This window comes from Cyprinodon tularosa, unplaced genomic scaffold (assembly GCF_016077235.1).
Source record: "Cyprinodon tularosa strain WSP-4 unplaced genomic scaffold, ASM1607723v1 ctg77, whole genome shotgun sequence".
NCBI classification, from domain to species: Eukaryota; Metazoa; Chordata; class Actinopteri; order Cyprinodontiformes; family Cyprinodontidae; genus Cyprinodon; species Cyprinodon tularosa.
In genome coordinates this window covers 1,155,959-1,180,004 of record NW_024039529.1, presented here as the reverse complement: position 1 = coordinate 1,180,004, position 24,046 = coordinate 1,155,959, and the positions used below count along the sequence as shown (strand labels likewise).

General features: G+C 37.9%; 1 protein-coding gene and 1 long non-coding RNA gene across 2 annotated transcripts in view; one reads left to right on the top strand and one right to left on the bottom strand.

The window, feature by feature from the left end:
* Positions 1-8,417, top strand: part of LOC119773576 — a 13,813-nt gene extending 5,396 nt beyond the window's left edge. Inside the window, exons 3-4 of the long non-coding RNA XR_005279433.1 lie at positions 7,430-7,836; positions 7,944-8,417. This is a non-coding gene — a long non-coding RNA (uncharacterized LOC119773576). The remainder of the gene's footprint in view (positions 1-7,429; positions 7,837-7,943) is intronic.
* Positions 5,088-24,046, bottom strand: ttc17 (tetratricopeptide repeat domain 17). The gene is made up of 25 exons (XM_038270581.1): positions 23,841-24,046; positions 22,235-22,324; positions 21,939-22,108; positions 21,630-21,741; positions 20,617-20,748; positions 19,460-19,569; positions 19,219-19,366; positions 18,698-18,837; positions 18,250-18,410; positions 17,960-18,072; positions 17,104-17,256; positions 16,200-16,315; positions 12,411-12,567; positions 12,218-12,289; positions 11,749-11,973; positions 10,031-10,250; positions 8,515-8,634; positions 7,739-8,034; positions 7,469-7,622; positions 7,244-7,364; positions 6,982-7,141; positions 6,608-6,691; positions 6,211-6,330; positions 5,973-6,116; positions 5,088-5,842 (listed from the first exon to the last, which is right to left on the bottom strand). Exons 1-25 carry the CDS (start codon positions 24,009-24,011, stop codon positions 5,705-5,707), a joined length of 3,627 nt encoding a protein of 1,208 aa, XP_038126509.1. The 5' UTR covers positions 24,012-24,046; the 3' UTR covers positions 5,088-5,704.

Genomic DNA, 24,046 nt, shown 5'->3' with positions numbered 1-24,046 from the left:
AGTGAGAATACAATTGCTCTGAAAACACTCAATGGGAACAGAGCTTTCATACACACCCATTCAATGCAGTGTTTCTGTGGCGTGCCAACTCACATGGCTATTACATAACACAGCTCTTACTCCCAGGCCTAACACCCCTGACAAATCCATGCACGCTTTGCAGCACATGAGCTATTTATACATTGCATCCAAGACAGGGGTGGTCAAAAATACCTCTCCAGTCAATTATTCATTGAGAGACATTCCAAAACAGAGTGGAGAAGAGGTTTGACTGCACAGAAATAGACAGCGGGGATGACAAAAAATACAATCCATTTGCAATGCAGCAGGTTTTGTCTACGGTGGATCTGAAGGAGAGAGGAGGGCACTGTAGCTGCAGATTTTCCCCTTGCATGTGCTTTCTTTTTTATTTATAGGATTCTGTGCATACACTTCAGCTCCTCTGCAACCATCTTGTTACTTCACAGCATTCTAAAAATAGAAGTCTGTTTAGTGCGTGAGCCATTTTTAGAACAAGTATTTTCACGGGGAGAGAAAAAAAGCCAGCAGGAAAAAAAGAATCCTTCCACATGAATACTATGCTGCGGTCCTCACTGATATGAATGAACAAAGTGTTCCATCTTTGTTCATGAGGCAGCATGCTGCAGAACCAGCACAAACTTTCATTACATGGCTTTAAACAGCCAGGAGTCCATTAATATCTCAGGTATGTTATGTTATGGATATCATAACTGTTTAACAGTTTTTTTGATACTAAATAATTATTTGCAGGCTGCCTTCTTCATCTGAAAAATTCTAAAGATACACTTTGGTCTCCTTGGTATACCCATAAATTTGTTGATTAAAACAAAAAAGATAAAAGACATTAACTCGATCATTAGTTGATGTTTTTTCTAAAATGACAGCAGTCAATAACTTAAAGGCAAGCCTGCATCTGGTATCAGAATGAAAGTAAACTCCACCATACAGGTTCTTTGTTATTACCTCGACAAAAACATATTCTACTTGCAGAATAAAGAAAAAAAAAAGATGGAAAAAAAAAAGTAAACCTTTACAATACTGGACATTTTTCTAAGGTCTCAAATGTTGTGTATATGAGTTTATTTTTCATTAAACTAAATGAAGCTAGACATTTGAAAACCTGTTCAGGGACAAACAAGGACAAGTTAAGTGAAAATGGAAATTTAAAAAGCTTACTTTTAATGATGCAAAGACCAATTTACAACTTTTACCAATTTTGACCAATTTTACAACAAAAAAACGTTTGTAGCCCTCATTAAATTAAAGAAAAACCCACAACTGTCACACAAATAACTTCAAACTGACCAAAGTATTGGTGAATAACAATTACACAAAGGTTAACAGATAAAAGTCAGGCATTGTTTTTCCTTTTCTCAGTAGGAGTTAAGTCAGGGCTCATAGAAGGCCTCTTCAGAATAGTCCAATGTTTTTTTTTTTAGCCATTCATGGTTGTTTTTAGCTGTTTGTTTTGGTTCATTATCTGGTTGCAGACCTTGCAGACCCAAGACCTGAGACTAAGCTTACTGAGAATGGGCAGCACATTTCTTTTTAGAATCCCTTGAATCACATCCCTCTTGTCATTCTATTGTATGCTGTCTATTGTATCCTGTGTAAGATGAAGCAAAGCAGCCCCATTACAACATGGAGCCTCCTCCATGTTTGACAGTAGGGAGTGTTCCTTTCTTAATATGCCTTTTTTTTAAATGTCTCTGAACATAATGTTAATGTGCCTTGGTAAAAATGTAAATTTCTGTGTCAACTGTCCAAACCACATTCTCCCCGACTTTTTGTGGCATGTCAATTTTGTTACCATTAATTTTATCCATCCCTTTGATTTGCCATAAATATTCCTCCTGCAGTCACATCCATGAAGGTTGGCCACAGTCTTATGGATCTTTAATCTCTGAATATATTCAACAGTAGTCACAGGAACATCAAGCTGCTTGGAGATAGAATGATAGCCTTCACCTTCAACATGCTATAACTTTCTTTCTAAACCCCTGAGACAACTTTTCTTCACATCCATGTTGAGTGTGGTACACACCATGTCACAAAACAGCACAGTGACCACCTGTAGCCATATATATATATATATACATATATACATACATGTACATACACTACTCAAAAACATTAAAGGAACACTTTGTAATCAGAGTATAGCATAAAGTTAATTAAACTTCTGGGATATTGATTTGGTCAGGTAAGTAGCAGAGGGGGGTGTTAATCAGTTTCAGCTGCTTTGGTGTTAATGAAACTATCAACCGGTGCACTAGAGGGGCAACAACGAGACGACCATCAAAACAGGAATGGTTTTACAGGTGGAGGCCACTGACATTTTTTCCCCTCCTCATCTTTTCTGACTCTTTTTCACAGGTTTTGCATTTGGCTAGGGTAACTGTCACTACTGTCAGCATGAGGCGCTACCTGGACCCTACAGAGGTTGCACAGGCAGTCCGACTCCTCCAGGATGGCACATCAATACGTGCCATTGCCAGAGGGCTTGCCGTGTCTCCTAGCACAATCTTAAGAGCATGGAGGAGATTCCAGGAGACAGGCAGTTACTCCAGGAGAGCTGGACAGGGCCGTAGAAGGTCTACAACCCATCAGCAGGACTGGTATCTGCTTCTTTGTGCAAGGAGGAACAGGAGGAGCACTGCCAGAGCCCTACTAAATGACCTCCAGCAGGCCACTGGTGTGAATGTCTTTGACCAAACAATCAGAAAGACTTCACATGGGTATCCTGAGGGCCCGACATCCTCTAGTGGGCCCTGTGCTCACCACCCGGCACCGTGGAGCTCGATTGGCATTTGCCACAGAACACTGGAATTGGCAAGTCTGCCACTGGCGCCCTGTGCTTTTCACAGATGAGAGCAGTTTCACCCTGAGCACATGTGACAGACGTGAAAGGGTCTTGAAAAGCCGTGGGGAACGTTATGCTGCCATCGTTCAGCAGGACCGGTTTGGTAGTGGGTCAGTGATGGTCTGGGGAGGCATATCCATGGAGCGTCACACAGACCTATACAGGCTAGACAATGGCACCCTGACTGCCATTAGGTAACGGGATGAAATCCTTGCACCCATTGTCAGACCCTATGCTGGTGCAGGGGGTTCTGGGTTCCTCCTGTACACGACAATGGCCGGCCTCATGTGACGAGAGTATGCAGACAGTTCTTGGAGGATGAAGGAATTGACACCATTGACTGGCCCCAACGCTCGCCTGACCTAAAACCAATAGAACACCTCAGGGACATTATGTTTTGATCCATTCAACGCCGCCAGGTTGAACCTCAGACTGTCCAGGAGCTCAGTGATGCCCTGGTCCAGATCTGGGAGGAGATACCCCAGGACGCCATCCGTCACCTAATAAGGAGCAAGCCCCGACGTTGTCAGGCATGCATACACGCACGTGGGGGCCATACAAATTCCTGAATACCATTTTGAGTTGCTGCAATGAAATATCAGCAAAAAGCCTGCCACATCATTTTTTTCACTGCAATTTTTGGGGTGTCTTTGAATACAGCCCTGTAGGTTGATAGTTTTAATTTCCATCAAATGATATGGCATCCTTTTGTTCCTAACACATCACCCAATTCCATATCAGTATAAATAAAAAGCATTATTTTATTCCCCATTGAGATCTAATATGTTTTGTAAAGTGTTCCTTTAATTGTTTTGAGCAGTGTGTGTGTGTATATATACATATATATATACATACATAGGCCCCATGACTGATTACAAGATTGCAGACACCTATGATGCTAATTAGTGGACATACCTTAATTTAACATGTCCTTTTGTTCATTTTTTTTTCTAGTGCTACCACTATTTTTTTTCAAGGACTGTTTCATACGCTTTTTAAAGCATTCTAAAGCATAGCTGAGAATCAACGTCTGACTTTTATCTGTTTATTTTCTTAGAATTATTTCTTTATTTTTGTCAGATTCAGGTTATTTCTGTGATCAATGAGGGTTTTTCTTTCATTAAATGAAGGGTATCAACAATTTTGCTCACATGTATTTAACAGTCTGATGACAACCAGTTAAAAAAAAGATGTTTTTTGCTAGTTAGTATTTCTTAATGTTTTCTAGCATAGGGTGCATAGATGGCCAAACGTTATGGGAAACTAATGTTTGGGCATTTCATTCATGATAAACATATATTTAATGTCATATTGGACCATGGAAAGATATTTAAATGACACATTCTGCTATCTAGATTTAGATAAGACAATAGTTTGCTCCTTAGCTACATACACATTTTTCAAATGTAAAAATTTGTAACAAAATAGTTCAGTGCTTGCAATATATTTGTAATTAATTGTTATATGTGATAACAAAAACCTCAGAAACTACCAATGATCTGAGGATACGTCTCTGACTTATTTTGTTCAAGCAAGAATGGATGAAGCTTAGCACCAAAAATAATACAATTCATTGCAAAGAATTCGGGATCTGCATGTTGTAATATGAAAAAGGTTAATATTCCCAGAATATTGTAAATGCTGCCCTTTCCTTTAAAAACAATGTCTCATCAGTACCTAATATTCCCTTTTGAATTGGAATACTATAAAATGGTGCCATTACAGCATAGAGGGGATGTTGTAGAAGCAGGTAAGTTGTGTATGGCAACAAAAGGTCCAGCAGCACCACCAAGAGGTCAGAGTTCTGTTTACTAGAGGTTCTATCGGGAAGTTTAAATCAGCACTTCATAGCAATACGCAGATGCTGTCTGTAGATTAATTGAACCTAAAAAGATTTTAAAAAATACAACAACACTGTTTTAACACTGAGAAAGAAAAGGAAATCCACACATTGACTTTAATACTGTACATTTAATACAGATGTCACTTTTTTATAGACTGACAAATCCTTTTATGCCAGGTAATTTCCCCATGTTGATTAGGAAATGGTACAGCATATAATTTTTTACCCTTTTATTTTTAAATTAGCTCGTAGCAAAATCAGTTTGTAGGTCCCATATAAATAGGAATGATAAAAAGAAAAAGTGCATAAACCGAGAATTCCCATTTATTTAAAGAAGCACAGAGAGGGCATTTATCGCTCAATTTAAACCCGTTTAACTTCTGAGTTTAGAAGCAGATTCCCGTTTTTCTCAGCAAAAGGTATTTGCCAAACACTGTATAACATCCCTTTCAGTTAGAATTTTAATAAGTTATATTTAAATCTTGCACCACCTTTAAGACGATTAAATTTCATTATGCTCTAGAACAGCAGAGCAAAAACATGGTTATTATTGATGTTGTTTTTCCATTATCAGAATGTCTTCAAGAAGGACGATAATAAGTCTTCTGGTTGGCCCAAGCTGAATCAAAAGTTACACCAGAGGTATTTGAACTTTAAAAGCATTACTCACTTAGATCCCCGTTATATTTTTTAAGAAAAAATAGAAAACAAAAACATGATATTCACATTACGCATTGTTGATTGATAAATAGGAAAGGTCTTGCAGATGTGGGACTAATCAATCTACATTTATACTCAATTGTAGGGGTGGGTTTAACCACCAATGCAGAAAAAAGGGCCTGGATTACACAACATTCTGACAGATGTTTTTTTTTTTTTTTTTTTACTTTCCTATGTTGTCAATTTCTGAAATTATTCTGCGGTAGAGAACGTCTGCATGTATGTGACGTGTTCACGATAACTGGATATGCCTGAGATCAGGGTGAAGGCTGACGACGCTCTCTCTTGGTCAGGAGGTAACACTGGATGGTCCTAAGACGATCTTTGGCTGGGGCAAACTCTGGCTGTAGCTTCAAAGTGGACTCATACCAGTGCATGGCTTTCTCAAACTCCTCCTGTTATCAGGAAAAAAAAAACACAATGTGATCAAAAAGGAGAAATTGTTTAAGGTGCTTTTACATCACCAGCTAAACAAGGCCAGAGATACTGAGTATTTTATATCGTTATGAGAACAAACACGGTTACCATTGCAATATAGACGTTGGCAAGGGTAAAGTGGTTCACAACAAAGTGCGGTGCAATCTCTACAGCCATGCGGGCTACTGTTAGGGCATCCTCCCATAACCTAGCATTCTGAAAGATGTTGGCCAAGCTGATGAGTGGTACATCCTGATTCAAGAGCAGAAGGAAATACAATAAAAATGTGTTATTTATACACATACTAGCTAAATGAGAAAAAACAAAATTATTGAGTCTAACATGCCTTCATGTGATGAGGGGCATAGTTGAGGGCTTGCCTCAAGCAGTCGATGGCTCTCTTGCCTTGACCTTTCACTCTCCAGTACAGTGCAGCCATGCTGGATAATACCCAAGATGTCTGATTCTGATTGGTGACAAAAAAACTTTAATTAATCTAGTCAGAAGGTGTTAGTATCATTTTAGTCATTTGTTTTCCTGACACTACTTTAAACAGTACAGAAAAACTTTATTTTTTACAACTGTAAAAATAAGGAAGCAAGCAAACTAAAAAACTGTAAAGTTCCTAAACTCTGACAGTTGCCAGTCTGTAAACTTTGCTTTTTCTTTATCTCTAAAATGACAAAAAACTGACTTAATAAAAGGACTGAAGACAGGTTTACTGTTCGTAATACAGTACTTACCTTTTCCAAAACTTTAGCAATGCGTGTTCCCACCTGCTCAAATGATTGGGGAGGAAACTTATCTTTACCAAGGTTCTGCAGGACCTTAAGAGATAAAAAAAAGCCACAAGTGAGGCTTTAAATAAAATATGACAGATGGGCTACACAATATAGTTCTTTGAAGAACTTAGAAAGTAATACCATATTTTGGACTTTATTAAATAACAGAATAAGAATGACTTCTAACAACATTAATATGATCCTGTTTGTTTCATTTTACTTTAATAACAGCAGCTAACAGCTTTCTAAAAGCCATTTTGCAGCTTCAATCTCAGACATAGTGACTGAACTTATTTTGCTTATTAGTACATTAAATGGTCTCAGCTCCAGTGTACCTCTCGCAGCTGGGCTTCCCCTGTGTAGTGGATGGAGGCACGGTTGGCTACACCTCCCAGGTGGTCAAGGGTGTGCATACTGGCAGCTAGGTTGGCATTGCATAAAGGCTCAGCTGCAGGCTCTTGGAGCGGGGTTGCAAAGTCAATGTGCTCTGTGATGCTACAGAAGGAACACACACTTGTAAAACATGCTGCTAATTCAACATGAGACGTAATCTAAGTATAGTGATTGTGGCTGTGTTTACCATTTTGACAGACTTACTCAATATTCTTGGCAGAAACAGCCAACCAAGTACTAGCGACAGTAGTGAGGTCAACCCTCCGTGTACGCTGGCACTCCTCTGGTCCAGGCCAGCCAAGACTTGTATAGTCTCTCCAGCGACCTGCTCAGAAAGCACAAAAAAAAAATCCTTATAGTGAACCTTTCGCTTTGTTTCTGCTGTTGCAGGTGCAAGGAAAGTGTTTTTTGTTGTTGTTTTTTTGCTACCTGAAGGACCAGGAGATGGAATAGTTGGACCACTGATTTCCAGTACAGAGCTGCCTCCAGGTAGAAACTCCTCGTTCTGACCCTCTTCGGAGACGGTAGCACTCTCTGATCCATCTGCCTTAGCCTTCCGCACCCGCTTTACCTGGAAGGTGATCTAAACACAGGGAGAAATAACCAAAAACACATTTAGCTAATCTCAAAAATCACTTAAATCACTTTTCGTCAACTATTGTTAATACTTAAGAGCAGCAGCTTTATTTCCACACTTACCCACTCTGCTCCATCATCATCCTCACAGTTTCCAAAACATGGTCCGCTTCCAGCACGGGCCCCCATGACTCGGTCGTTCTTCAGCACTCTTATACCTTGTAAGTCTCCACGTTTCCCTCCCACATCCAGTGCTCCCTCGAATGCTCCCATCAGGTCCTCCTTCAGCTGCCACTCATCCTCTTTCTCCACTCTTCCTTCTCCAAAGGATGAAGACATTTTAGAAGTTCCTGCGTTGGAGGGAGATGCCTGCTGCTGTGTCTTTGCTTCACCTGAGCCATTACTGTCCAGGACGACATCTGGACAAAGAGACAGAATTAAAAACAAAACAAAAATTTCATGAGGATCAAAATGTCATCTGCAGTCAACATTTTTAGCCATTACAGATTATTAACAAACTAACAGCACTATTATGAGAGTAAACTAACAAACAAAACGGTTTTCAGCTCTGGTAATAAATGCATGAAATGTTTATTTCTATATAAAACTTTATGTCCTGTTTGCCTCTTTGTCTCAAATACTGATGAAAATCTGTTGTAAGGAAATATCAAAATGAGTAGAACTGGAAGCAATGTCCTCATACTAATGGATCTTTGATGTAACAAAATAAAGAAAAGTTGACATGCTTTAATTTTTGTTTTTTTATAAAATGAAATGTGAAACCTCATAATACTAAATGAACAGAATTTTCCCAAAATGTATCTAGAATCAAACTATTTCCAACAGTACTTTTTAGATTTTTTATTGTAATGGAGGCATCAATGAAAATCAGTTCTTACTCTCAAAGAGCAGCGTGTCTTCAATAGCAGGACTGGCAGTTCCATCTGGTCGCTCTTCACTGTCCTCCCATTCCTCCAGCTGTATGCTGAAGTCTTCCTCAGTCAAGCAGGGTTTATCCTCTGGATCACCACAAACAAATCTCCAGTGAGGATTTAAAGATTTATTACTTTGTTAAAATCCATATTAAAGATTTATAAAACATAATGTAAAATAACCTGTTAACTTCAATGCAGATGTTCAAGTTCTGATTATAATACAACCTAAACAATAATAGACTTTTTTAAGCAACTGTGGAAGAGTAATTTGCACTAAACCTGAGTGAAACAGGAAAGGGCTGATTTTTACATTCACAAGGAATCCGGAAACCTATTTGACAGCATAATCCAAAAAATGTAATATTTTGGGAAACAAAAAATACGCTCCTTTTTTGAGCGCAAAAAATTATCTGTGTTACGGTTCCTTCAAGGCTTGGAATTGCATTTGAGAATTGTCTCCATTTATAAACAGAAAGTAAACGGCTGTACAATTTTGATTAGTAGATTATCTTAAAAACAGACCGCGTGATTCCTCATTTTAAGAGCATGAGCAAAGAGGTCGATATGTTTCTGTTCAAATAGAAAACAACCACCTCTTTAATCTTTAAAAGGCTACTTGCTATCGAAATCCAACTCTAACTTAAACACTTGCCTAAAGGTAGGCCTGTTTCAACAGAGCTAACAATATTTAGCTTCAGAGAGTTAAATATAGTCCTATCTAAAGTTACCATTAGCTATTTTCGGGTGCTTAAATTATTGAGTGGGAGAATTTCTCCACTTAAAGGCACTTTTCTCCTCAGCTGCACTACAAAAAGAAACCCGTTTCTGTTCAAATAAAGAATACATCATGTAGTACAGCATTTTTATAGCAACTCTGCCAGCTCTCAGTAGGGACAAAGAGAGGGGTTATAACGGGCGCCCCTTATATCACACAGACACCAGTTAGTTTATCTTTTCAACAGAAAGCAGTTGTTTAGACCTCTGTGAAAAATCTCTGCAGATGCTACAAAAAAACACTGTGGTAGTTGGCAATCAACTTGTTGGCTTATAACACCACCTTGTGGCTCTGTAACAAGCACATTAAATGCAGTGGACCTGTTAAAAACTGAAAAAAAAAACAATCAAAAGGCCTTTTTATTGTTTAAGATCAGTAAATCTTTACAATTTTTAAATATTAAAAGCTTGACAAATGATGACAGGTAGTAATTCATTTTAAAGAAAAAAAATACATTGAATGTATTTAGGTATATGACGTTTAAAAGAAATGAATTGAATAAATCCACCTTGATTTGACATCTAAATTGTTAACAGACAATATTCTCACAAAAATGCTTCCAGACAAGTTGACACAAGCCAGTAAAATGGCTTAGAATTTTGTAAAATAAAAGCATATTTAGCTACTGTGTAAAATGTTAATTGATACCTGCACAGTTAATTAATCACAAAGGCTTGTATTTTTCAGCACAATTCAAGTACTTACGTGAGCAATGCTGCCGGTTGGACAGATTGTAAAGGGAGGGGTAGAACTGAAGACAACGTAGTAAAGGCAAGCTGGTGCGACACTGTTCACAACTGGCAAAGGATGAGAAGGAAGAAGACGAGGACAGGGCTGCCTCCAGAATGTGGCGGAACAAGGCCAGGGCACCAGTTATATTGCTCTGTGCCAAATGCACATTCACCAGGCTGAACAGGGCGTGTGGCTGAGGGAGGAAAGCAAAATAACAGGGGGACAATATCACTTAGACTGACTTTCATATTAAACAGACATCTTCCATCTTAAGAGACAAACATGATATGCAACAATATAAATGTGTTTCCTAATTTTAGTGTTTAAAGTTACATCTGAATTAAATTTCATGAAATAATGCAGGTTTCTTATGTCAAATATTACATCAGTAAGTCATCTTAAAATGAACTGAGTAAAGACATGTTCATTTCTTTAAAATAAAGAAGAATCAAATGTAATATAAAAAGCATTTCAGTATCTGTTCTGTACAGTAATTCATAAGCAATAGGTACTCAACAGCAATCACAACAGTTTAATAAATTTTTGTTTATCTTAAAACAAAAAACGTAAATGAAAAAAATAAAAACTTTTAATCCAGCAAACACTAAATATAAAATATCTCGTCATTTCTGAAATTAATTTGGCTTCAATAATTTTAAAATGAATAAGGTAGGTCACAATAAACAGACTATACCCTGACTGGATTATTTTTAATAAATAAAGCTGTATAAGACGGCATATTTAGATTATATAAAAATTTAAATATCTAATAACAGTCAATGTTAATATGAAAAATGGTTGACAAACGTCTGTGCCTTTATATGATATTAAATCACTTAATCATTTTTCTGATATTTCAACAACCTTGATCAAAGCTTTGCCTAATGACGGCTTGTGCAGCTGTAGAGAAAAAAAATCTTCTCCCATTAATGGATTTGCATGTTGTATCATGTACTAAGTTGAAGCTCACTAGATGCTACAGACATAGGCATCAACAGATTTATCTCAAGTGTCTGAGATGTTTCCACTTGATATTGTCTAAGGTGAGTAAGTTAAATGCCAAGGGAGCTATTGTATCTCATTGCTGTTGAAAGATGTATACACTGACATACAGTTCTGGTTCAGTCTACATTCCTGTCTCTACTGTAGAGGCACGAGAAGCCTTAAAGGTGAACTTTTTTTTTTTACATTGGGTCCTCGATTTTACGTTATTACATCATGTTCTACTCACCCATATGAGTTTTGTGTAATTTGGAGCTGTTCCCAAGATATTCAGTTAGGTTATATCCAAGTAATGTCTTCCTATGGGCAATGAGTTGAAGGCACAAACTAAACACGCGCGCGCGGATGACGTCATACACACACACACTTTGTTTAAAAAATATATAAATATAAAAAATATAACCGCGGATGACAGTAATTTGCCTACATGTTATGAATGCTGGCGTACCATAAAGAATACATTATAAACAGTTTAGTTTGTGCCTTTTAAAGCTTTAAAATCGAAATCATCTAATACAGTCCACTCTACACCTAATTGTTGGTAATTATAAACTCTAATCAAACCTGAACATAACTTCTTAGTGTAGAAAGATTCTCAGAAACATTGTATGACATTTATGAAAATATTAAGCATAGTTTCAAGAGACAGATTTTCCACTTGCATGTTCTTTAAAACATTTTTCCTTTACCTCAGATGTATTGAGTGTCAACACATGATCCAGCAGTTTTTGTGCGTGGGTGGGTAAACCGTAGTGCAGCAGGATGTTAGCAGCATTGGTGAGGGCCAAGTGGTGGTGGGAAGGAGGAGCAGAGTTCAACACTTGACGCAGACACTGCAAGGCACGACTTCCGTTTCCTTTGGCCTGCCAAAACAGGGCTGCCTCAAAGTGGACCAACCAGTGGGGTAAAGTGGCCTACACAAACAAACCCGTTAGTTCTTAATTAATTCTATGTACTTAATTAAGAACATATGATACTTTGAAAAATAATTGGTTGATATATTATTATCTACCAAACATTAAATTCAAATTAAAATGTTTTGTAAAGTCAATTCCAGTTATATGTTATATTTTACATTTTTAAGTATATCACATCACTACTGACAAACTATGTTTTGCAATATTCTGCTATGAGGAGATAAAACAAAGCTTTGTTTACTTCTTTCATAGCTTGTGCTATTCTGTGGCCAACCTGCTCCAGCGTAAAGCCTCCACTGTGCAACTGTAGCATCTGTAAACACAAAGATTCACATTTCCTATTTGGTTTCATTTCAAAAAGAGAACGGAGATAAAGTAGCCGTTCACTTAAAGCATCAGAGACATACTTTAGTAAACAATGAAAAAACTTCTACCTCAGATGCAAAGGAGTCTGGCAGCTTCTTCTCTTCCAGGGCCCAGTCTAACGAGGAAGGCAAGACAGCTGGATAAGGTTGAGGGACTGGACTGCAGTCAGGTGGACTATCAGCTGCGACCGGGTCAGAGCTGCTATACAGGAGAGTCGTCACTTGGCTGGAAAAGCAATTAAAAAGGGTTTAAGCATGTATGCTAAGACTATAATTTCAATGTTCAGTTGATGAGCCTCCAGTTTGTTTTGTTTATTTTAGTATAGGCCCACAAATGCTCTATATAAGAGATCAATCTGTGAGCATTTAGGAGATGTTACCTAAAATTTTGATTAAACACCATGGAGGCTTGTTACTGGTTACATGTCTTTCCTTCAGAGTAAAGTTATGGGTATGTTTGAAAGAAGCCTGAATTACATAGAGATTCCAGCAGTAAATTTAGCATACTGAAAAGTTCATAAATCCTGATTGGTCTAGCCTCTAGCAGGCTGGATTTAAATTTTTTAATTATCATAGCACAGGTTTTTTTTAAAACAATAACTGCTTGCTTTAGAGGCAGCATTATGCAAATATACCAATGAGCTGATAAAGCTAAACAAACCTGGCTTGAATATGAACTAAACATTAAACTGATGCAGGACACTGTCAATCTAAGTCTGCTATGGTTCTGTGGAAACCAAAGAATCTACACGCAATAGGCAGAAAACTTAGCATCAGGTATTTTCTTTGCTTAGTTTGATCTTAGAACAAAGTGAACCAAAAAACATCTAAAGGAACACAAGCCGACTATCTGATAGTGTTTTGCCGATGCCATTTTTTGACCCCGATACCGATACCTGTGTGTGCAGTATTGGCCGATACCAACACCATACCAATACCATCTGTTTGAAATTTTTTATATGTGTATATGAATCGTGTATATGAATGTGTATTTATATGTGTAGTCATGGAATCTGAACCGGGTTTAGACTGCTTTGATCCAGTTGAACTCTCTGAATTAGCAAAATTATTGTCTTCATCTAAGCCTTCAACTTGTATGTTAGATCCAGTTCCAACCAGGTTATTTAAGGAGGTATTCCCTTTGATCTCCTCCTCCATTTTAGATGTGATTAATCTATCTCTGTTACAGGGATATGTACCTAAAGCTTTTAAGGTTGCTGTAATTAAACCTCTGCTTAAGAAACCGTCTCTTGACCCAGATGACTTGGTCAATTATAGACCTATATCCAATCTTCCTTTCTTATCCAAAATTCTTGAGAAAGTAGTTGCCAAACAAGTTTGCGATCACTTCCACCATAATGAACTTTTTGAAGAGTTTCAGTCTGGCTTTAGAGCTCATCATAGCACTGAAACAGCTCTGGTGAAAGTCACTAATGATATTCTCATGGCCTCAGATAATGGACTTGTATCTGTGCTCGTCCTGTTGGATCTTAGTGCTGCATTTGATACAGTTGACCATAATATTCTTTTAGAAAGACTTGAATATTTTGTTGGAATTAAAGGAACAGCACTAGACTGGTTTAAATCTTATCTATCTGATCGAATTCAGTTTGTTCATGTTAATGATAGATCTTCAACACGCTCAAAGGTTACCTGTGGAGTACCACAGGGATCAGTGCTAGGACCAATTCTCTTTACTTTATACATGATCCCAATTGGTAGAATTATTAGACAGCATGGGATTAATTTCCACTGTTACGCTGATGATACCCAGCTATATCTGTCTATAAATCCAGATGAAGCTAACCCATTACATAGATTACAGGCATGTCTTGAAGACATAAAAACCTGGATGACTCTTAACTTTCTGCTCCTGAATGCAGACAAAACAGAAGTTATAGTCTTTGGACCAGAGTCTCTGAAAAAGAAACTGATTAGCCAGTCACTTCATTTGGATGGGATTAAACTGATTTCAGATAATAAAGTAAAAAATCTTGGTGTTATTTTTGATCAGGACCTGTCATTTAAATCCCATATCAAAGAGGTTTCTAGAATTTCCTTCTTTCATCTGAGGAACATTACAAAAATTAGAAATATCCTGTCCAGGGGTGATGCTGAGAAACTAGTCCATGCATTTGTTACTTCAAGGCTGGACTATTGTAATTCTTTACTATCAGGAAGTCCACAAACTGTAGTTAAAAGCCTTCAGCTGATTCAAAATGCTGCAGCCAGAGTTCTGATGAAAATTAAAAAGAGAGATCATATCTCGCCTATCCTGGCTTCTCTTCATTGGCTTCCTGTTAAATCAAGAATAGAATTTAAAATCCTCCTTCTCACATATAAAGCCTTAAATGGCCAAGCTCCATCTTATATCAGAGATCTGATTGTTCCTTATGTTCCTAACAGAGCACTTCGCTCTCAATCTGCAGGTTTACTAATGGTTCCTAGAATTTCTAAAAGTAGAATGGGAGGCAGATCTTTTAGTTATCAGGCTCCTCTCCTGTCGAACCAACTACCAGTTTTAGTCCGTGAGGCAGACACCCTGTCTACTTTTAAGGCTAGGCTTAAAACTTTCCTTTTTGATAAAGCTTATAGTTAGGGTGGCTCAGGTTATCCTGAGCTATCTCTATAGTTATGCTGCTATAGGCTTAGACTTTTGGAGGACATAGGGACCCCCATTTCATCATTCTGCTTCATTCTCTCTCTGTTCTCCTATTCTGCAGAATCTGTTAGTTCAATCTCTAACCTTCTGCTCTCTCTGCTTTTCCTCAGAGTAGCTTTGCCTCGTCTGTTCCTGTTTGGCTGTGACGTCATCCTGGAAAGAAACATCAGCTGTGCTGCTTCTATCAACACCCTTGTTTATAGATGTTGGAGATCGGCCTGTTTTCCAGTGTGGTCCTGTTTCTCTGGCCGTGACTGAGTGGATGTGCTCTCTTCGTCCTCTGGCATGGGAGCTGCCTTGGAGCTCGTCTGCCTGGCTGCGTGTTTCCTGGACGGGGCCGCCTTTTACAGCTGCTTTTTGTATCTCTGCTTCTGTCTCCTTGAACCCCAGTCGGCCTCGGCAGATGGCCCGCTCACACTGAGCCTGGTTCTGCTGGAGGTTTCTTCCTGTTAAAAGGGAGTTTTTCCTCTCCACTGTCGCTACAAGCATGCTTAGTGTGGTGGATTGTATTTGAGTCAATGAGTCAATGCAATCAACTGGTTTTCCTTAGATAGAAAACTTTGTATCAATTTGACTGTATGATCTGGTTGAACTGTAAAGTGCCTTGAGATGACATGTGTTGTGAATTTGGCGCTATATAAATAAACTGAATTGAATTGAATTGAATGAAGAACTGCATATTACTTGGATGTAAAATAATTGCCATCTGGGCTTTGTCAAGCTGCTGCCTACCTTTGTGAAGCAGTAAAAAGACAAATACAAAGTGAATCCAGTAAAAAATTTTATTTATTATCTGTAATTGATGACAATAGTTTTATAAACTTTTGGCTCCCAAAATGGTATCGGTGCCTTATTTGTTGGTACCCACCGATACAGATACCACCATTTTAGTGCTGGATCGGGGCCCCGGCCGATACTGGTATCGGTATAACACTACTATCTGAACTTAATAAACGTCTTGCTCTTACAATAACATACTTTTAGCCTTTGACGTACAAAAAGACCAAGAGAAGTTTTATTGGATTAAGAAAAGCAGTAAACCTTTACTCATGAATTAGTCTCCACTGGGTTTAGATTTAAACATTGGTTACATAGATATTTTTCCAAGGGCAGCTACATATTTAGCGAGAAGATTAAGTTTGCAACTACAACTGTAGGTTTTTGGCAAAGAGCATGATGAAGAGTTGTGCACTAACCCAAGTCCTTGTGTCTCAGGGAACAGGTAGTGGGTTGGCAGCAGGTGAGCAGGTGGTACACTAGGGTACTTGTGGTAACAGTCTGACCTCTGAGGCCACAACATCTTCTGTGTGTCCTAAAAACAAAACAACAAACAGATTTTAGTTACTCTTTCATAAAAAAGAAACATTTTATAAGCAAGAGAAAAGAACAAATATTTATTTAAAAATAGCAGTTCTGCACTCTGATGGCACCAGAGTAACTCAGTGTAAGCCTAAATTTGTTTTTAATTTCTCCACAGTTCAAAAAGCACTAGAGCTATCTAGCCTTTATCTAAATGAACCAAATCTTATTAATTTTAGAATGGTGAAGAAAAACATTGTAATATCTTTGATATTTGAATCAATGTTAATAATACATTTAAGACAATCATTGCTGCCAAGTTTTTTTTCTCCATTTAAATAGAGGGGTTCCTCAAGGCTTCGTTCTCATGCCACTGTTATCCAATAATTATCAGCTTCTCCCAACTAAAACTAAAGAGTGCTAAACCATCTATTCCTCTGAGAATGTTATCATATAACACAAACCCTGAGATACTCAAAGGGTAATAGAAATGTGTTTATATTGACAGTATTGTCTCTAGCTTAATGCAAAAATGTACATAACTACCCGGCTAGAAATCAGCTATTTAGTTGAGTCAATAAGTTTAAAGACAACTGAGAATAAAGAAAAAAATGAATAAGTGCTATCAGGGTCTTAAACCTACATAAAACTAAATACCTACATAAAAAAAAGTATCAGTCTACTAGGGTTTTTAAAACGACGGATTTCTGTCAACACAGGACATAGAACAAACTGTGCATGCTTTCATGTCTGATTGTTTTTGTAGGAAAAAATTGACTTCAGTTTCAGTTCTAATCTTGCCTGTGTGAAATCCTGATGGCTCCCCCAGAGCGCTGCTGCAGGATCCTGATCACCGGACACAGTAGGACGGAGCTGGGGACTGGAAGCTGTCTGGTTGGAACTGCGTTCTGATACAAGTGCCACACTGGGGGCGACAGACACCGACTCTCCAAACTTGAATCAAACAGAGACGAACTTTAGATTCAACCATCAGCCACTTCAACTTTGTATTCATTGTGTTGTTTCATTTCTCTCTAAGAAATCTCTTTAGGTCATACAGGGATGCTCTACATTTCTCTCATTTTTGGGTAAACAGAATATAAACTTTTTTCAAGGGTAATACAGCTCTGATATTGCTCAACCATAGTACTTAACACCAGAATATTAATAATGACCATTTTTTTACTCAATTTTTCTTTTTTTTATCTTGACCTTTCCACAGTGCTCGCTAAGCAGTAATATCACAGGCAAGAAGGTTTTCTAAGAATGGCAACATTAATAAACATAATTTAGTGGTGGAGAGGTTTCCTGGGGGCTTCTTTAGGGAGTGTAAAGAAACTTTATGACCAATGAAGCTTCAGTTCTCAGCTAATGCTGCTAATCTGAGTTCCTGAAATATTCTTGGCTTATTAGCTCATCTATACTGAGGCAGAGAAGGAGTGTCACTTCCCTTAACTCAATTTTATGGTAATTGCCATAATAAAGACTTTACAGCTCTGTAGGGCCATTGGCCATTTACCAAGCCTTTGTACATGAGATTCACAATAAATGTAACTAAAACACGAATAAAATAATAATAAAAATTAGAATGATTCTTGTGTTTATATTGTTTACTTGAATTACATAATCTAGATGTTTATTCACCACCAAAACTCACTTGGACATGGTGGACATGTTCAAAAAGGTCACCCCGGTGATAGCGCACAGGGAGGTCAAAGGGGCAGTACAGACGGCGCTGCTGCTGACCCAGTGGGCACATCTGATGATTTCCTAAGAGAAACCAGAACATATGTAATATTGTCACATTTTCTGTGTCATAGTGTACGCACAGTTACTATTCAGGTAGCCAACTTGATAGGCTTTAAAATGTGTTAGACACTAATGTTTGTTTTGTTTTTTTCCAGTTCTTTCATGGCCTTGCTTAGTTTACAGGAGTTTTGCTCTCACCAAGCTGAGCTTCTTTAGCCATTTGGGTTTCGTGGATGATATTGCGTAGAATCTGCTCCTCCTGCAGCAGCTTGTGTTTTTCCAGCGCCTCCTGTTGGCGGAGGTAGTGGTCATGTTGCTTCTGGTACTCCTTTAGTTCATTCAGTGTCCTTTGAAGGGATCTACAACCAGACAAATAAAACATTTATTATGCAGAAGAAGAGGGCAAAAGGAAAGGGAACAAGAGTGTTTAACTCTGCAAATACCCCTAACTCTTTATCAACTACATATACAGACAGAAGAGTCTAACTCTACGAACGTTTGCAGTTTAATGATTGAGCCTCTTTTAATTGTGCTGTGCACCCAGTTTAAATTGAGACATGTTGGTTTGAGTATGAAAGAAAAGGTGCATTCCAATTTAAAAAAGAACAAAGACGCTGCTAGACCTTGCACACAAGCATTGGCCTACCTGTGCTGGGCTTCTAGGCGCTGCTCCAGCTTTTGCTGACAGAGCACAGCATGTTTCCTCCTCAGGGCCTGCTCAAAGCCTGGCTGTACCTGCAGTGCCTGCTCGTAGCACAGCACTGAGTGGTTGTATTCCCCAAGCATCTGGCAAAACAGCAATAGAGGAATATAAATTAGAACTACCGATGCGGCACAGGTCAAACTAATATTTTATTTTTCTTGCAGGCATCAAAATAACAGACTTAAAATGTGTAGAGAACTGGCTTTTCTGGACCTCAGTTTGAGTGTTCAATGAAATCACATTGTGGTCAAATCTGTTCTCTAGCAATAGTGATTCCTAAAAAGAATACTCAATATTGAAATTTTTTTTTTTTTTTTTTTTTACATATCTTACTTTAAGTTGCTACATATAGAGGCATAAAAGCTTATCGAACTTTAATACCCTGTGCTTATCACCATCTATATGATACAGACACCTGAGCCTTCAGTGAAGCTGGTTCACGTTCAGGTTTCACTTTCACTTACAGCATAGATGTTTCCCAATGTGTAATGACTAGTGAAAAGATCTGAGGTAAGGTCAAGAGCAGCGTGGGCGAGGATAGCAGCGTCGGCTGAGAAATGGGCCCGGTGCAGGATGTTGGCCATGTTTATCAGAGCTATATCCTTATGCTGCCTGTTAAAACAACACACACATAGTCACACCTGTGAGCTTACTCACAGGACAGAGTATGATAGTGTAGAGGCCCTTTGGCCTGCCTGCTAATACCTTGGAGAGTAATGCAAAGCACGCACTACACAGTCCACTGCCCTCTGAGGCTCATTTTTCATACGCCAGTAAAATGATGCCATGTTATACAACACCCAGGAAGAGGAATTCTGAAAAAAAAAGAAGAAAAATCAAAAGGTAATACCATCTTCAAAGCTCTACATGAGTTAATGTCACAACATTAAAGCATCATTAATTTTTCATCAGCACATTTAAACTGTTTCAGAAATGGATCTAAGTGGCCTATTAAAGGGCAATATCATGCAAACTCTACTTTATATGAAAATGGAATTCCCTCATCAAAATCATGCACAAAGTTGTATTTCACTTGATTCATGCATGTTTTAGTAATCCTCATCAATTCTGCTCTGAGTGCCAGCCTCTCACTATCAAGGAAAAAGAGAGGCCATTACCATCTTATGTTGGACATTGTTAACCCGCCCCCTCCAGGAAGCACCAACCTTGACCGAGCTGCACCTACTCAGTACACAACACACCCAACTTTCTGTGTAGCAAGCGTCGAAGTGAGATAGAGTGAGATCATTTCTGCTCTGAGCTGAGATGAAGTGGCTTCTTTAGCACCTAATCTGCACAGTGACAGCCACTGTTCTTTTTTAGATAAGGTCCAAGAAGTAAACATTTTTTTTATGCTACAATAAAACTTAAGACTTTGTTCAGCCCAGTTGCCAGAACTTGTGTAATACTGCAAAGGCATGATTTGGGCATTACACCCATAGGGTAAGGCAGCATCGTAGTGAGGGCAAGTGAACTAATTAAATTCAATTAAATAAAGGAAAATTAATTCATCGCAAAGGGGAAATTGAATAAATCACAAGGGGAAATTAAATAGTGCTTCCAGGTTAAAGGAAAACAACAAATATTTCAGAACAAATGAATACTTAGTTGTGCCAAAGGAAATATTTCATACTTTGAACAGTATGTCTATGAGGTACTTTGGAATCAAGACATAGGTCCTTCATCCTGTCCAGATAAACATGCACTTTCAAAAACATAAACAATATAGAACCTTCAGATAAATGTAAATACGATATATATATATATATGATACATAAATGCTTCGCTTTGTTTTACGTAAAATATAGAAGTGAGGATTTGGAATGATCGAAAAGGATCAAAGTTGTAAAGAGAAGCTTTACCTTCAGAAGGCTTTGATGGATGCGGTGGCCCACTTCATCAATAGTGCGTCCAAACTTTTTGGACAAAGAACTATAAATGGGGTCATCCTTAGATAGAAGCGGGGAGGTCAAGTTTGTCCTCTCCTGTACACCCTGCAGGGAACCAAATGAAAACACTTATTACACTGAAATGTTGCTGTGCTACTAAATCAGCACATCTAAATAAAAACATTTATTTTGAGTCACTTCAAAAATAACTCTTTGTTCCAGGGAGCTTTCTAGACATAAACTAGAATCTTAAATATTATGATTTTAAATAAGAATTATGTGCAACTATTCCAAAAATGACCTTCTGTTTCAAAAAAGCAAACAAGGTGAGAAACATTTCAGGCTGTGTTAGTGCTATAGCTTTTTGCTTGAAAACATAAACATGGGCGCCTTCCAGTGAGAGGTTGCATAGAACCTAAAACAAACAAGACAACTGTTTTCAGTGCCCTAAAAATTATGAAAATAACTGACAACGAAATCAGAGCTGGAAAAGCATCACACTGACATCACAGAAAAAAATGTCAGCTCAATTGAACAGCCTCACATAATATAATGAATTCCACGATGATAGAAAGACTATTGAGAGCCAATCAAGACCTACATTTTGTCAAATAGTTATTTTCATTTGAATAAAACTAAAAACAATACTTCAATTGGAAATAAATTTCAATTATTTAATTTCCTTGGCACTAATAAAATATTTCTGAATTGAATATCTTTTTAAGTGTAATCTCATTGGTGAGCTTTACTGTTCTTGTCTTTTTTTTCTTAGAAACATCTGTTCTTTAGTCATTACAAAGGCCAGCACACAGAGTTGCTTGGGTTTTGTACGTAAAGGTTAACAAAACAGGCGTTAAAGTTTGAAAGCTTACTTAATTTGTGTGGACCATGACCGACTGAGCCAATCGCTTAAATAACTTTGCAAAGATTGTAAAGCATTCTGCAAGTTATTGGGTCTAAAGAAAAAAACTGAAACAACTTCTCACCCGGAGATGCTGGAAAGCATGGATACTATAAGGAAGCTCGATTATTTTTGCACAATCTGGCTCTTCTAGATCTGGTGGCAAACTGGATCGAGAATCGATATAATCCTCTGGGCTGTAATGAAAGGAGAAGAATTTGATTTAATTCATATACATGTTTCAATCTTTGGCATCTAGCGAATCCTAAAAATATCAGGAGAACCAGGAGGCCGAGATCCTTTATAAAGAGGGTTTCGTCATATATGTTTTTGTTTTACTGCATCCTCTTTTTCTTTTTAGAGTTGTGGCCTTCTCTCCTTTATGGAAGCGTACCTTATGTCTTTACTCTCCAAGGAAATATAAGTGCCATCATACAGATCCAAGTCTCCCAGTGGCACCTTTGCCATTATGCAATCTGAATCTTCTTTGTAGTGTCGCTGCTCCAAACCTGTATCTCGGTCTTCATTTTCCTCAATGTGAATTTTTTGTGCTACTAACTGCTTCTGCTCAGATTAAAAAAAACAACAAAAAAAAACAGAACAAGCAGGAAAAAGAAAGTTATGTATTGAGAATGTTCCACTACTGTCAACACATTCTTTATAGTCAAACTGAAAGAGAAATCCACATACTTCCAGCATCTTGAGGTAGTTCACACGGGTTTCTTGTCTCATGAAAATAACCACATCATGAGGATGCTTTAGATTCAAAGGAGAGTCCACCTAAATGGAGAACGGAGCTAGGCTGTAGATCAAACCTTTAATCTCGATAATTTCAGAATGTGCTTTTTTTTTTTTTTTAAGATTTTCTTTCTCTTAACTGCACGAGAAGCAGTCGCGTTCTCTTGAAAAACAGCTTTTCATTTGCTGTTTTTGGCAATTGTGAGAGATTCTTTTAATAACATTAAAATCAGAAAAATAATTTACCTTCTATGGTTACATTACCTCCATTTATTGTTGAATTTTTAGTATAAAAAGAACAAAAGCACTGGATGAAATAAAAAACGGGAAGTAAATTCAGACAAAATGCATGTAAGGTTCAAGACAGAATATTCTGAATTAAGTTATTGATGGTGGAATAATCTATTCTATATTAAAGTTGGTAACCATTTAGCTAACAAAAGGATTTGTTAAACGTAAATTAACTAAAAATAAATGGCCTTATATCACCTTATGGACGTCTTTAGTATTAATGGACTGATATCTCAGGAGGATCTTTAAAAACAAATTCATTCAACCATCTTTAGTATAATTGATTACAGCCAGGGTGTCTTCACAGATCTGACAAAAAAGATTATCAGACAGCTGCAGCTGATCCAGAAAGCTGTTGCCAGCATCCTCACTAAAAACTAAGTGAGCACATCAGGCAAGTTCTAGAACTTTTCCACTTTCTCCTCTTTGTCAGAGAACAGACTTTAAAAAACATATGTTAGTCTGTAAATCACTGAATAGAGCAGGTTCAAAATACATAATCGATTACAGATAGTGTATCAATGCCCAGACCTGTCAGGTCTTCTTGCTCAGGTCTAATCTGCACACCAGAACCACAACCAAACATGGGGAAACAGCTTTTAGTAGTTATGCTTAAATAATCAGGAACAAACTCCCACAATTTTTTTTACTATTAACACTCATATAGTGTTATTAATAAATAAATCCACCCAGAATACCATAATCATAACTGTCAAGCTGCCTGTTTTTGTTTTGTTATGGTTTCACCAGTAATATGTATGTCCTTTTAGCTTTTTCAGACCCAACAGTGTTTAAACCTACATCAGTTTTGAATATTTGCCAGAAAGTCCTCAGCATTTTTTAAGCATTACTTAGAGTAAGAAGAGACTTTCAGTTCTGCTTAGAAATGCTGTCAAAGCCCAAAACTCTGACACTTATAACATGAAGTGTCTGTCAAACACAGGCTGTGGCCGGTCTATCACTTAGAAATCATGCGGTCATCATATAGGTTTTGCAACAACAACCAACTGACAATGTAACACTGTCTGACTTAATCACATCAAGCTACGGGACTTCAACATACGTGTTGTTTTAAAACCAAGGCTGGCAACATTTAACAAACAAAAAACAACATAACCGGGGCTTGTAAGTCTTTGTGGGTTCCAATAACTCCTTCATAACAGCACTATAAAGAAAAAGTCGTAATTACTAATTACTACAAAAACACTTAGCTGTTGGCTAACCAAATAACATAAGCATTAGCAGGTCAGCGGGCTAACTGGCATACTTGTTGTTGAATTTTTCCATCCTCTGTGACGACCCAGTGTGTCGTGGCTCCTCCGGAATCCACTATTAATATACAAAGAAAGATAAAAAGCTTCCCCTGAAACGAGGTTTTCTGTGTGGGGTCGACACGGCAGGGCAAGTACTCAGGACAGATTTTCCTGAGGTCCGCCATTTTTCCTGTCTTCTGGTGCTCTGCAGCAGCGCAAG